We start from the raw sequence: 14,397 nt of genomic DNA, 5'->3' as shown, positions 1-14,397 counted from the left end.
GGCGGGAAGACAGGTAGCTATTACAGGTTTTAAAGCAGGAGAGTGATATGATCAGATTTGTGTCTTAGAAAGGCTGCTCCAGCATCGATGTGGCGGATGAATGTGGGAGCAGCTTGGAGGCTGCTAAAGGATCTGGCTGGGACAGGATCAAGTCCTGATGTCAGGCAGGAGCTGCGGGGATGGGTTTAAGAACTGCTGCAGAGGCGGAGTTAGCCGGATTTTATGGCCTCTTGGGTACAGAGAGTTAAGCCAGAGGAATGTGACCTTGGGTCCAGCTGAGTGCCCTGATGCCATCCATGAGGTACCCAGTGGGTGTGGAGGAGGGGCTAATATATTTCTGGAGGAAGCCTTACGTTTGGGGTGTGGTCCTAGAGGAGGAAGTGGATTGAGCCACAACAGAAGTACTTAAGGGAAGTTCTGTTTGTGAAATCCCCAGCAGATTGGCTCTTCCCTTTCCAGTTGTGCTCATTTACTTTCCATTCCCAACACCAGCCAGAGTCATTTTTCTGCAGATCAGGAGTGACCACCTTGTTGAAACTCCTGTGGCTCCACCTTTGACTTGCCTTTGCCTTCAGAATAAAACCCAAGCCCCTTCCCATGGCCTTTGCTCCCTGCGTGATCTGGCCCCCATCTGTCTCTTTATTTTTCACGTGCCCACTTGCTTCGGCTACCCGGCCTCCTTGCCTCTTTAAAACACCAGGCATCTCTCTTCTCAGCAGCGTTGGCACGTGCTCCACTGTTTTCCGTCTCCCCTGCCTTGAAGAGAACTGTCCAGTCTTTGCTGGGTGTTGCGTGGACCTGGGCCTGTGGGAGGAGTAGGTATTTGTGGATGGGGGAGCACAGTCTGTGGGTGTTCCTCTCCGCCCCCTCACATTCCTCAGCACGGACTAAACACTTGAGTGACCTTTCTGTGGGCCAGAGCTGGGTTAGAAGCACCAAGTGGAGAAGCGGTCCCTCTTTTTCAAATAAACTCTTACTTTCTTTGCCGACCCCAAAAATAAAGCCAACTGATTCTTTCTGAGACCTTTCCTACTAGTCACGCTCAGGGGTATTTTTAGATAAGTCACTGATAGTTTAAGGTGCGCCTAGGAGGTTTCACAACATGTGCATCTCCATGTGCTGTTTGTCATGGTTAGTCATTAATCTTCAGCCTGTTCTCTGTGTAAGGACACCCGTGCAGCAGTCAGTTCTAGTGAGAGGGTCACTAGACCCTCAACGTGACCAGGGTCACGTTGAGCTCTCATTAAAGCCTGCGAAAGCTGCGCTACAGTCCCCTAGGTGCACCTGAGCCGAGTGGACTCCCTGCCTGTGGCTTTGACGCCTCCCACCATGCCGAGCACAGTGGTGAGTTAGCACGGGGACCCACGTGAAGCGGCCGGTGGGGAGCTCGGGTGGCACAGCCCAGCGAGCCGTCAGTGGACGTCTTCCCACGTGGCTTTTGTCCCTTCCCCCTCCTTAAAGAGTGACTTGGGTTCTCAAGCAAAGTGCTGATCCCAATTCCTGTTTGGCTCCTTCACAGAGAACTCCTTGAATGGGAAGAAAAAGGTTTCCAGAGTTGTCTGTCTAGTGGCCTGCTACTGAAGCCTTGGCTGATTTTGTCTTTTAAAGGTTCCTCCATCCTCTGGACCCCACTGTGCCAGGTTGGAAGGTTGGAGAGCTGATGCTTGAGGGTCAGGAAGACCCCAGGCTTAAATCTTGGTTCTGTCTCTGACCAGCTGCAGGATCCAGGGCCATCCTGAGCTTCAGTCTCCTTATTTGTAAAGTAAGGGTAACTGAAACCTCCTTACAAGTTACTGTGAGGATTAAATAAGATAATATACATAAAACACATTCCTGTTATTTTTATCGTCGTCATCATCATCGATGTGGCGGAGAAGGGAGTTGAGAATGGGCCAATAAAGGATGTGAGGACAGTTAGGGAGAGGAAGAGAGAAGGAAACGCTGTGCGTCGCTGTCGTGTGAGGAGGGCATGAGTGTCACAGGACAGCTACCTTGAGCGGGGTCCCCTGGAGCCAGCAGGAAGTGACACAATGTCTCTCTGGCCTCAGCGCGAGCTCTTAGCCACAGTGTCTGCTTCATCTCAGTGTAGCGCCTGGCTCCACTACCAGGCCCTGCTTCTCCCAGGGCTGGGGCTAACCAGAGGCAAAGGCTGCACCTGCCAACAAGTGATGGTTGGATGCTGGTGTGTCGGTGACCCCGTGAAACTGTGGGCCCCCTGTGGTAGCAGTGCCAGGCGGTGTGGAGCCAGCAAGGATTCTAGCCATTAGGTGCAGGGACCGAGCTTCACGGAGAAAAGCAAGACTGGGCTTAGCCCTTCGAGTGGGTTGGGGTCTTGTTACAGAACGTGGGATGGCTGTGCCTCTCTGTGGCCCTTTAAGAGAAAGGGACCCATTCCACTTTGTCTGTTCACACTGCTAGTCCTGAGGTCCGTGCAAGAACCGGAGTGGTTAAGCAGAAAGAGTCTTGAATATGACATCAAGGGGTTGGAAGAAACACTTAGTTTTTAAAATAAACAGTGTATGTGAAATAAGCAGCAGCATTTGTGAGTGCCAGTGGTGTTCTGTACACCGTGAATTCTCGGTGCTTTCCATGCAGAGGCAGATTCATGTGACTCATATTTACTGAGCCCCCACTCTGGGCCTGGCAGAGTCCCTGCCCTCAAGATGTGTCCCCACCTGAACTGTAACTTCTGTCTACACAGGAAAGGGGACTTTTGCGAGTTAACAATTTTATGCAGTTCCTTTTCTTTGGGTTGGGAAGTTGATAGTTTGGTGGTGTTTTCTTGCATGGAGTAGATTCTTCGAATCCTGTAGGAAGTTTGCTGAAGGTGGTACATTGAATCTTTGCTGCAGATCTCAACTGTGAAATGACTTACCAAGGGGGGCCCAGACTCTTAGTGTTAGGCTCTGCAGATCTTCGCTGCCTGTGGGTCAGATTCCCCCAACACAGCCATTCAGCTGCAGGTAGAACAGAGGACACCAGGTGTTTCTGGTTGAAATCAGTCTGAATAGAGGAGAATCTGAATCTTAAGGACACTTTTTATTTATAGTCTAAACCAGCGCAGATAAACAACTTAAAGCCTATATTTGTGGATGACCTGTCAACTTTCCATTTTTCGGCTGCGTTATGCAAATCTGATTTTATTTTAGGTTGATCATTTCCCCTTGCGTAGCAGCCTCATTCAACTCTTATTCATCTTGAAACTAACCCACGATAACGTCTTTACCTCTTCCTTTCATGTGCGCTGCTGTCGCCCTCCCTCTGTTTGTGGGTCTTCGGTGCTGCTGCTGGTGTTGACTACCTGTGACACAGGATGATTCTCAGCGCCCCAGCTTCCGCTCCTCCAATGAATAGGGGCTGTGCTTCCAGTATTTGAGCTGAATGCTGGAAAAAAAAAGAGAGACAGCAGGCCAGGCCCCTTCAGGTCTGGGGAAGAGTGTTGAGAACAGGCTTTCAGCAGAGATGTCAGCAGTGGCACAGGCTCTCAGGTGGGAACAAGCTTGTTGGTTCAGGAAGGCAGCAGGTGTGGCTTAGACATGAGGAGTGGGGAGTGTGGGGACAAAAGTCAGAGGCCTGCGGGGCTGGGTCACATAGGGCCTGGCTGGCAGTAGTGAGGACCTGGGTTTTATTCTGAGAACAGTGAATTCATTCATCCTTCCTTCCTCGTGTGTGTGTGTATTTTCCTTTCATTCAATACAACAAATTCTTACTGAGCATCTTTGTGAAAAAAAGAAACAAACATAAGTCATATCCTCAGAGAGCTTTTAGTTGAGGAAGACACACAGGTACCTAAACCCCTAAAATACAGAGTAAAGAGTGGAATGATTTGGGAAGTGTGGATAAAAGGGTAATGAGGATTCATACTTTATGAATAACTTCCTTCATCGGTGTTGTCAAAAGCAGTACCAGGCTCCCCACTGACTGCAGTGAGAGGTTTTGCTGCTGTTCCTCTGCAGCAGGTGGAAGTGGGGCGTGCAGCTGGGGGAGCCGGGGGAAGACGCAGTATTGGTTTTCACACCGAGGCCAGTGCCTGGCCCAGAGCGCTGTCCAGTGTGTGCCAGCACAGTTAATGGATGCATGAGTGAGCAAATGATCTAAAAACCCGAGCTTGAACCTCAGAACAGACACTTGCATGGTTTGCCCGACCTCTCCTCTTGTTTGAGGTAATGACATGATGACTGTCTCTTCTGGTACCTTTATCTACAGCACTCTTCATTACCACCTTGGATTACTTTCTGGGCTCATGCTTGATTCACACTGCAGTTCTATCCACATGCATTCCAGTATGTGCAGTCTTCTGATGGATACAGAAACATAATGTATCGATTTGGCTCAAGTTACGGTTTCCTCCTCAGAGAGTTTATTCGAATGTCAATTAGGCATCTCCCCCCTCCCTGAAAAGTAGCATGATTGCTCATCAAGGTGAAGGCTGAATCAGGCTCTGAGCCAAAATTAGGCCGATGTAGTCTTCCAGTGATTTCTGTGTTAAAGGAATTACACAGAAGAGCATTTGCTTTGCTGTGATTATGAGACAAATGCATCTGTTAAAAGGCATTTTTGAAATCACCTCTCTGAATATGACTATAAAATAATAGGATGGAAAACACTCCTTTTTTTTCCTCCAAGTTGAGTAAAAAATCTTTTCATGGAAGACATCACTTTGCTGGTAGGAGTGCTTGTTTCAGAGATGTTTTGCTGTCACTACTCCAAATTTTTCAGGAATGTCTCTCTTGGAAGCACCTTCAGGGGCGAGGGTAATGGTGCTGGCAGTTTTTGAGCACCTGCTCCGTGCAGGGCCTTATGCCAGCCACATCCAGGTATATTCATCTATTTAATGCTCAGTGTCTGCCTAGGGATATCTGTAAGAAATTCTATGCTATTGTTTTATTGTTACCTAATTTTTTCCTTTCTCTATAAGTATGCTCATAAGATTTAGCTGCAGAGATTTGTGCTTATTTTCAAAAAATCACATCTACCTGAAATGATACATTTTCCCCACTTGAGTGTATTGGAAAGAAAGTGCCATAGACTTAGAAAGTAGTTCTAAAATAGATGGTAATGAATAATAGCAATCATATTGCCATTGCTCATTTAACAGAAGTGTATTATATTCCAATAATATGCTTTTTAAGGAAGTTGCCAGAATAACTATTTTAAGGTATAAAACTAACTTAAAATGTTTAAGTTCCGTCTATCCTGTTAAATCATTACTCATGGTACTGTATGGTCATATCCCTCATACACGTGTGACTGTTATACACACACACACGTATATATATATGCGTACATACACATATATACATATATATACACATAGCACGTGCACATACATGTACATACATTTAAACTTAGGTTATTTCAAACCCTCAGGGAAGAATTACAGAGAGCCAGGTTTTCTGAATATAAACTTTATTCTATTCAACCATTTTCAAAGCAAGTCTTGCATTGCATAGTGACTTCATTTCATAAGCATTTTGAGCTTCCGCCATCTACTGGGCACTGGGACTGGGAATTCAGCCATCAACAGGTTCCCCGGTCCCCTGTCTCTGATGAGCCTTCATTCTTCCAGTGGAGGGAGACCAACTCCATTATGGTGAACAGGTGTCAGCAGGACCATTTCCCGGGAGGGTAGTGCTCTGGAGGATCTAGCATGAAGTGTGAGAGAGTACCTGGGGGTGCTGAGGGGGCACACTGCTGTATGTAGATTGACCATAGAACGCCTCTTGGAGGAAGGGGCTTTTCATCCGAGGTCTGGATGAAGAAAAAGAGCCCATCATCTGAAGAGCTTCAGGAGGAGAGTTCTAGGCAGGGGATCAGCTGGTACAGATGTGCTGAGCTGGGAACAGGCATGGCTGGATTCCTGTGCATCTGTGTGAACATCTGTCGTTTGCACACTCTGCTCTGACCCATGGATGCTGCTCAGCCTGGAAGGGTGCGAAAGCTTCCATGTTCCTACCCTGAGTGACCTCTCACTCTTAAGGAATTTTTCATTATGTCCGGTTTGTTACAAGCTTTCTGAATTCTCTGGTTGCCAGCTTCTGTCAGTGTGGTTTCTCCAGCAATCTCTAATTTGCAACAGCCTATATCTTCTCTGTGCACTCAGATGACCAAACTTGCTAGGGCTATGCCTGAAATAAAAGTAGCAAGTCTCCATATCAAGGTGGGAAGTGCTTGTCTAGGTTAACGCCCTTGCTCTTTAGTAACGTAGAAAGGTGCGGTTGCTGTATTGGAAAGTTCTTGAAGGGGCAGGTGTTACTCTGTTATTAGAGATAAGCGTATTCTTCTGGATGCCCTTATCTGTTCATCCACCTGCCCCCTCTCCCTCTCTCACAAACACATACCCTTTTGGTTGTTCAACTTCAGATACATACTTAGAAACACAGACACATATTTTAACATACTTTTAATGGGTGGAGAGTTACAAAAATTTTATAGCCGTATCATCCACCACTCTTTTCTTAGATTTATTTAATTCTACACATAGGACATTTCAAATGATGTCCCCGCAGGTGTTGCTTGTCTGGGAGTTGAGGGGATGGCCCTCTGTAGCACATTTAGACATGTGTTATTTCCAGAGGGAGCCTTTGTTTGATTGAAGAGCAGTGTCCCCTGGCTCTCTTAAACAAGGAGCTCTTAAAAGTGCATTTTACTCAGCTGCTTTTTGCCGGTGGCTAAATACTAGAGTGTAAAAAGAAAAGTGTCACCCAGATTTAGCGGTGGCTCTAGCTGTCGGATGTTATTAATAACCTTTAAGAATAATAAATATGTGAACTTTACATCCTCTTAGTTTATAGACAGGTTGGTAAAAATTCAACATAAATTCCTGAGACGTTCCCCCCTGAAAAAAAGAAAGCAGATAACTGGTCTCGTTAAAGGTTACAGCCGAAATCTTCCCCAGCGCTTTGCTTATTTTGAGTCATTAACTCTAAATGTGCCCTCGACATTAAAGCCCATTCATTAACTTCTCTGCGAGCAGAATCATCCTTCAGTGGCTGTCACTGCCCAGAGCTGAACAGATAGGTTATTTTTTCCCAGAAGCGTCGTTTTTCCTTTCTTGAAAATAATCAAGAAATGGTAAGGTCGAGGAGAAACGTGAGTGTGCCTTCTGCAGTGGATTTATGGGTGGCTTGTTTGAAAAAGCATAGGCTGGCTTTTCTTCTCTTACCTGATGTGTGACTCTCGGCAAGCTGTTCTGCTTCTCTAAAGCCCAGGGCTTCCATCAGGGAAAAAAAAAAGACAGCAGTAATACGTATATAAAAACAAATGGTGGCTGTTACTAGGATTATTCTTAAAAACATCCTTGCCACAAAAGCAGTTCATCAAGGGATAAACCTGTCAGATTCTCTTAGAATGAGTGCTTATTTGTTCTTATTGGCCCTGCTTTCTTTCCCTCACACCCTCCTAGCTGCCTAAATGTCTTCTAATTTCTTCACTCGGATTTGGCTCTGAAAACTGGTGGATATTCCCCTCTTGAGATGAGACTCTGTTTCCAGGCTCAGTTCCTCTCAGATATCACTGGCACGCAGAACTGGGTGGGTTGGGAGAGGGACTTCTGCTGTGAAGACCTGGTTCAAATTCCTGCTCTGTCACCTGGGCCAGTTACACTTTCTAAGCCTGTCTCCTCATCTATGAAAGAAATTTAGTAATAGTACTTCTTTATAGGGTTTTGTGAGAACTACGTTAGATAAGCTGTGTAGACCCCAGCACCTTTATGGTTCAGACTAAGCATTTATTTTAAAATCTTCCTTCTTATCGCCAAAGTGCAAAGCTCAGGCCTCTGAAATCACTCAGACTTTGTCTCTTCCCTGAAAGTGTGTCATAAAGCACTGTTTCCTTCAGAGTGGTGTGCATGTCACTGCTGTTAGGTGAGATGATTTGAGGTACTAAACAGATGGGCATTTTCTGTAGTTAGAGATCCATAGTAATTTTTAGGATATCTTCTATTAATGATAAGTGATCCAGCTCTTTACAGTGTATTTAAGTTTAAAAAAAAGAAGATATGAATGGATTTAAAGAAAAATATTTAATTAAGTAGAAGTGCAGATGGGTCGTGGCTGTGACAGAGTCATGGAGGTGGGAAGTGATGAGCTTGGTGGAAATGGCGTTCGGCTCGCAGTCTGAAAATGCTGATTTTTAGTCCCAGCATCCTGTTTGAGAGACATTAATGTGAAATGTGACTTCAGGACTTTCCGGCTCTGTGACTTTGGGCAAGTTAGTTCATCTTTTCCTCCCTCCCTCTCTTCCTCCAAGTATTTATTGAAGGCCTACCACATTTCCTAATCTGAAAAATACAGAGGCTGCTTCACAGGGGTTTTGTAAGGATGCAGCGTAAGGTGATGGTGTCGTATCCACGCGGTGGTCTCCTCTCCCAATCTTGTACCCGGCGTAGTAAGTGTTCTGTAAACCTTGGTTCTTGTGTTGTTTAGGACTTGCGATTGCAAGTGGTGGAGTCCCAGCTTCAGTTAGCTTCGGACAAAAGGAACTTTTTGTCTCCTGTACTCGGACTGCAGGAGGGTTAGTAGTGACATAGCCTTGGGGACAGCTGGAAGCAAGGACTCAGTTGCCACAGGACCCCCTCTGCCTCTTGTCTCTGGTGCTTTGTCTCTGTTACCATCATTCTGTCTGGCCAGATTCTTCCACACACTGGCAGCCCCATCGCATCAGGAAGGGACTGCATGTTATGAGACCAGCATGGGTCCTGCTCACCCGGCCAGTTACTGGTGCCCTGAGAACAGGAGCCACGGGAAAGGTGCGGCACCCACTGAACCCCATGGTTAGAGTGGCAGGAGAGCCCGTTTTGCAGGAGAAGGGGGATGATGGATGCCTGCGGCCGTGGTCCTGAGACCTTCTGGGAAGGAAGTACTTGCCCTATCTAGGCCTCAGTTTTCTCATCTGAAACCTTGAGCTTTAGGTGATGTCGTGGTGTGAGTATACATTTAATGTTTTTAAACCATGTATGTACAAGTTTATTATTATTGCTGCTGTTGCTCCTGCCCTCCAGATCTTGACGCACCATCCAGGGGTTCCCAGCCTGTGGATGGATCATTGAATGCTTGGGGAAGCAGAGGGGAGCTTGAAGTTGTTTTAAGACGTTAGATTGTCATGCCGTAAGGATATCTATGTTGCCTTCTTTTTGAAGTATAATACACATATAGAAAAGAGTGCTTATCCTAAGTGCACAGTTTGATGAATTTTCACAAACAACACAGTTGTGTATGCAGCACCTGTGGTTAAGAATCAGCAGTGACAGTCCCCGAGAAGCCAGCCTCACCCCTCCTCCCACCCCGCCGCAGCACACGTAGATTGCTGGAGATGTGTTGATGCATCACCTGGGAAATCATTTACAAGCATTACCAGCATCATGCTAGCATTTTCTATGCTGTGATTTTTAATCAACAGAATTTTTAAAATACATCTGGCATTATGTCAATTTTTGTTTAACACTAAAAGGAATCCTCAAGTTGAAAAGCTTGCGAAGCTCTTCAGGTCACTCTTACGTTTTACACCCCCTTAAATGTTATCTTTCTGGCTGAGAATCCCAGTGGGTGATCAGATGTGGCTTTTTCCCTGGGAATGTCATTCCTGTCCTGTGCTTGCCTTTTTCCCTTCCCAGGTTGTAAACTCTCCAAGTGAAGAAATCAAGTCTTAAGGTTTCTTAGATGTCTTCTATTTTCTTTCCTGTGCGTAGCTTAACATGGTCACTGACCGACTCCTGGGTACTCCATCTCACCCAACGTAGAGCCTTGTGGAACGACTGCCTTTTATCCCGAAGACATAAGTGCTCAAATCCTGGGCACGTCCTGTCTCTGAAATAGTTCACTATTAAGAAATCTGCCAGTTTGCTCTTGCTGCTGTGCTCAGCACAACAAAGGCAGCTACAAATGAGTTATTCTTTTCTTTTCTTTTTTAATTTACCAAGTTTTTCAACATCTTTTCCCCCTTTTTTCTCTTTTAGGCTTTAGACCAAGATAGAACAGCGTTACAGAAAGTGAAGAAGTCTGTAAAAGCAATATATAATTCCGGTCAAGGTAAGTACTACCAAAGCAGATGACACCAGTCATGTATGTATATAATCTACTGGGTTTTTTGTTTTCTGTTACTTGTAAGTTGTTAATTTTGTAGAAGACTTGATACAAATGGCAAACAAGTAGGTCAAAGAAATTCAGTTTTTCTCTTTTTTCCTCTATCATGTCTGTCATTCTAAACATTTTAACTGTTTCTCAGATAAAAAGAAGAAAAAGCATTAGTTGCAGTGGATTTCATTATACACTTAAAAATTTAGCAGAGTTTTAGGTAATTTTGCCACAAGTGACACAGGAGATATTTTAAATCTCTGTGTTTGGTTGGTCAGTCTGTAGTTCAGTGGCTTCATTTAAACACAAGAGGGTCTTTTTCTTCTGGAGTGTACCTGCACACATTTGAAACTCAGAATTGGTGACAGGCATGGGTGAAAGGTAGAGAGGAGGAGAGGGGGCAAGGCTCAGTGGAAGCCCGGACAGACCTACCCACCAGAGTCGTGGCTTGTGGCCCAGGGCGTGCCAGGTAACCTGTCACTAAATGTTTCAATTTTGGTCTAATGACTTTGTCATCTTGGAGAGAAGAGTCTGCTGTCAGTGGATAAGGAGAAATAAACCAAATTAAGATGAGCAGTGGGTAACCACAAGAAATGTTAGGTGCCAGCGCCCCAGGGAAGGAGAGGCTTGGAAACATAAGATGAGTTTCAGGGGCTCTGACTCACATCTTTTGTTATCATTACTGCAGTACCAGCTCGCTTTCCCAGAGGTCATGTCCCTGAGGAATCTGTTGCCTGTAACATAGCAGAACACCTGGGAGGAGGGGAGGCAGCAGAATAGAATGGAAAGGCAGGGCTCTGAAGTTGGACAGGTGTGGGTTTGCATCGTTGCTCTGCTCCTTACCAGCAGCGAGACCTTGAGCTGATTACTTCAGTTTTTCAAACCTCCGTGTTCTTCACTGTAAAACGGGGATCGTGATATTATAGCATCATTAAAGGGATTTAATTAGTTAATATCTATAAAAGGCCTACCACCTCATGGGAATTCAGTAAATTTGTATTTCTTATATTGTATTTATCTATGTACTGACAATTGTGATAACATGATAGAGCTGAAAGAAACATGGAACAAGGCAAAACTCAGCCCTCGGATCCTTCAGGTCCTTCCCTCCTCATCAGAGCTGAGGATCGATTGTCTCATTACGGGAAACCTCATCATCTCTTGTCTTCTTTCACACCCCAGGCTTAGATCACTGTACAGTCTTAATTAACACATTTTATATCCTGGGTCCTTGAGTGCTCTCTCTAATTTCTTTATATCCAATAGAACACTAAGTTCTAATTAAAGTAGATAAATTATAGTTGTCTACTTATGTAGTGACCCAGTGCTGTTGTTAAGTCTTGGCCTGAATTATATAACTAATTTATAACTTCTGTCTTAGCTTCTTTCTAATGAGCTCCCACGAGGTGGTCGGCCCGTTACAGGTACTAGCTCTCTGGGGAGGTGAGTGGAGTAAGTAACTGGGCAGTGGCACCAGGGAGCCTCTGAGGTGCTGGTATTGTCTCTTAATTTGGGGTGGGGGGCTGTTACATAGTTAAGTCCACTTTTTGATAATTCATCAAACACAACACTTAGGGCTTATGTGTTTTTCTGTACGTATTGTGTGTATTATGCTTTTTGTACAGGTAGGTTCATTAAAGCATTGACTGTGATTTGGAAAAACAAAACAAACGGGGATTTGTTAAACAATGGTATGTCTACATAATAAAACATTCTATAATTTCCGTAAAAAGGATGCTCAGGTGTAGTGTAATCTAGGTTTGAATCCTAGCTCTGTCACTCCTTGTTGAATTCATCAATTATTTAATTTCCATGGGTCTTAAATTGCTTCATCATACAATAAGAAAATAATATCTCATTTACAGAGTATTATGGACAAAGTAAGGTATTATTTAAGGCCCCTAACACACTGCCTGCCACGTAGTATGTGCTTAACATGTGGTAGATGAGAAAAAGTAGCAGCTAGGTCAGTAGCATGGGTGCCTTCTCTGTATTAACTCAGTCCTTCTGCAGATAATGTTGGACCAACCTGATTTTATAAAGAGCTTAATGAGCCATTATCTGCCTCAGAAATAAGTGTCATTTCTCCATAACGTTATGGTGTGTGCTTGAGGCTCTCAGCTTGTGAGTCACAAAGGGAGACCGCGGGTTTACAGCTCTGAGCTGCTGCCGTATTTATTCCACTGGGGGCTCCATGTGACTTTTTATTCCCCAAGTGTCCTTACTCAAGACATATTCCCCCCTTTGCCACAGTGACCGCATCATTCGGTAGCTCACGCAGAGGCTCCTGGACTTGGGGACGTGCTTCTTTAAAGGATTTCCTTGGTCCCAGCCGTCCTGGGGATGGCGGGAGGGAGAGGTTGTCCCTGCGTGTGTGTGAGGTGGAGAGTTGAAGGGTGAATGCAGTTTAGTTGTCGTTTCCTCTGCCAGGTTGCACTCTCCTGTGGTTGGGGGCCGCAGCTAGCTGAGCTTTGAATTCCGCCACCAGAATTCAGAATTGTCCACTTTGCCCTAGGTCTGCGCTAGCTAATGGAAAAGCTTCCAGTCATGCATGGCTTTTTAAGATTTTAATTAATTAAAATAAGATAAAACTTTAAATTCAGGCCCTCGGTCTCAATAGCCGCATTTTGAGTGCTCAGTCGCCGTGTGTGACCAGTGGCCACAGCACTGGACAATGCAGACCCGGGGCGCTTCCCTCGTCACAGGAAGTCCTTTCGTGGCCGTAGAACATACATCCCGTGGTGCTGTAATTGTGGGCCAGTCTCTCTTGCATTAGACCAGTGAGTCTCAGTCCCGACTATCCATTAAAATCACCCGAAGAACACTTAAAACACAGAAAGACGGATTCCCTCAGGCCCTCGCTCCCAGGGCTGTTCCCGAGTAAGGTCCCAGTACTGGGCTCACAACAGAATTGCTCCCTAGGTGACTCCCAGCACAGCTGGGATGGGACCTGCTGCAGAGGGCCTGGATCTCCTTGATGAGTGCCGGTGTTGGGTCTCTCAGCTTCGTGCTTTGTGCATTTGCCAGCATAGCTTATGAGCTTAACAGACGTTTATCGAGCACCTGTTGCATACCACTGTGCTGGGTGTTGGGTGTCTTAGACAAATCAGACAGACTCTCTGCCTTTATGAATTTTACAGCCCAGTAGGATGGAGAGAGATTCATCAGATCATCAAATCAGAAAGTGCTTATGGCTAGACACTGGCAAGTGCCCTGGAGGAAAGCTTACAGGAGGGAAAGAGCAAGAGGGATCTGGCACAGATGAGGAGTGTGCTGAGAGGAGCACCTGTGGAGGGCATGCCAGTCAGTGGGTGTTCATGCTCTAAGCTAAGCCCAGTGAGCCTTTAGGGTAGGCCTGCCATTATCCCCATTCTGTAGACGATGAAGCTGAAGCTTAAAGAGCCAGATGGTCTCATCCAGGAAGCTGCAGCTAGCAGGGGCTGGAAGGAGAGCCTGGCTCCCCCAGCCTTGCTGTTTGCAGCTACTCTGGATCTTCTTGACGCTTGGCAGGGGCTCAACAAGCGTGGAGTGAATTACTGCTTGTCAGCTGGTTGGGAAGGACCCCAGGAAGCTCTGTGTCAGTGGCTGTTAAATATTCACTAATCGTGCATATTCATGAATGAATCCATCACACGCAACCTCCCAGCGTCTCAGTCCCTGGGATGACTTCGGTGGTTCCCAGTGGGGACCACAAAAGCAGTTATCGTTCCCGTGGCCTGGAAGTGTGCCGATCAGCCCAGGTCTCAGCAACTCCTGGGGCCCGATACGGTTTCTGCAGTCACCAGCGATTACAGCACACCCGGGTTTTTGGTCAGCTTGTGTGGGCAGTGCTGTGACATTTAATTCTTAAAAAATAGCTCGATGAGTAAAACAGTGATGTTGCAGATCTTTCCATGATACTTGCCCAGTGGAATCCAGGCCATTCCCATCCTTGAGCTTTTGGCGGCATCCAAAGAAGCCACAAGAGGCTGAACCCTGGTGTCTGTTTCCCAATATGTTTTCATAATTTTCTTGTTTTCTCACAGTGCTTAAGTGACACGAAACCCATCTGATGTTCTTTAAAGATTCAAGAAGCATTTCTGTATTTCTGGTTTGAGACTACCAACCACCTACCTCCCCAGAATGATTTGAAAGATGGTTGAGATGGAGGAAAGGTCTTCCTCTTAAAATGTATCTTACTATTTTTGCACATACGCTTTGTCAGTTTTGGTTAGTAAGTAGTATAATAATAACTGAAATTTTATAGGGAAAACAAATTATCCCCCTGCAACCCCTTTAGTATGAAATGGCTTCTGCAATTTGTCTCTTTCTCTTATTTGTCCCT

General features: G+C 45.6%; 1 protein-coding gene across 8 annotated transcripts in view; it reads left to right on the top strand.

The window, feature by feature from the left end:
• The window catches only part of ASAP1 (ArfGAP with SH3 domain, ankyrin repeat and PH domain 1), a 311,752-nt gene that overhangs the window by 175,512 nt on the left and 121,843 nt on the right, over window positions 1–14,397 (top strand). For all 8 annotated transcript variants that reach the window (XM_072949721.1, XM_072949722.1, XM_072949719.1 and 5 more), the window contains one exon: window positions 9,956–10,028. In XM_072949721.1, coding sequence (XP_072805822.1) covers window positions 9,956–10,028 — 73 coding nt within the window. The remainder of the gene's footprint in view (window positions 1–9,955; window positions 10,029–14,397) is intronic.

This window comes from Vicugna pacos, chromosome 25 (assembly GCF_048564905.1).
Source record: "Vicugna pacos chromosome 25, VicPac4, whole genome shotgun sequence".
Classification (NCBI taxonomy): Eukaryota; Metazoa; Chordata; class Mammalia; order Artiodactyla; family Camelidae; genus Vicugna; species Vicugna pacos.
The sequence above is the reverse complement of the archived record's forward strand: the minus strand, read 5'-3'. Positions and strand labels throughout refer to the sequence as shown.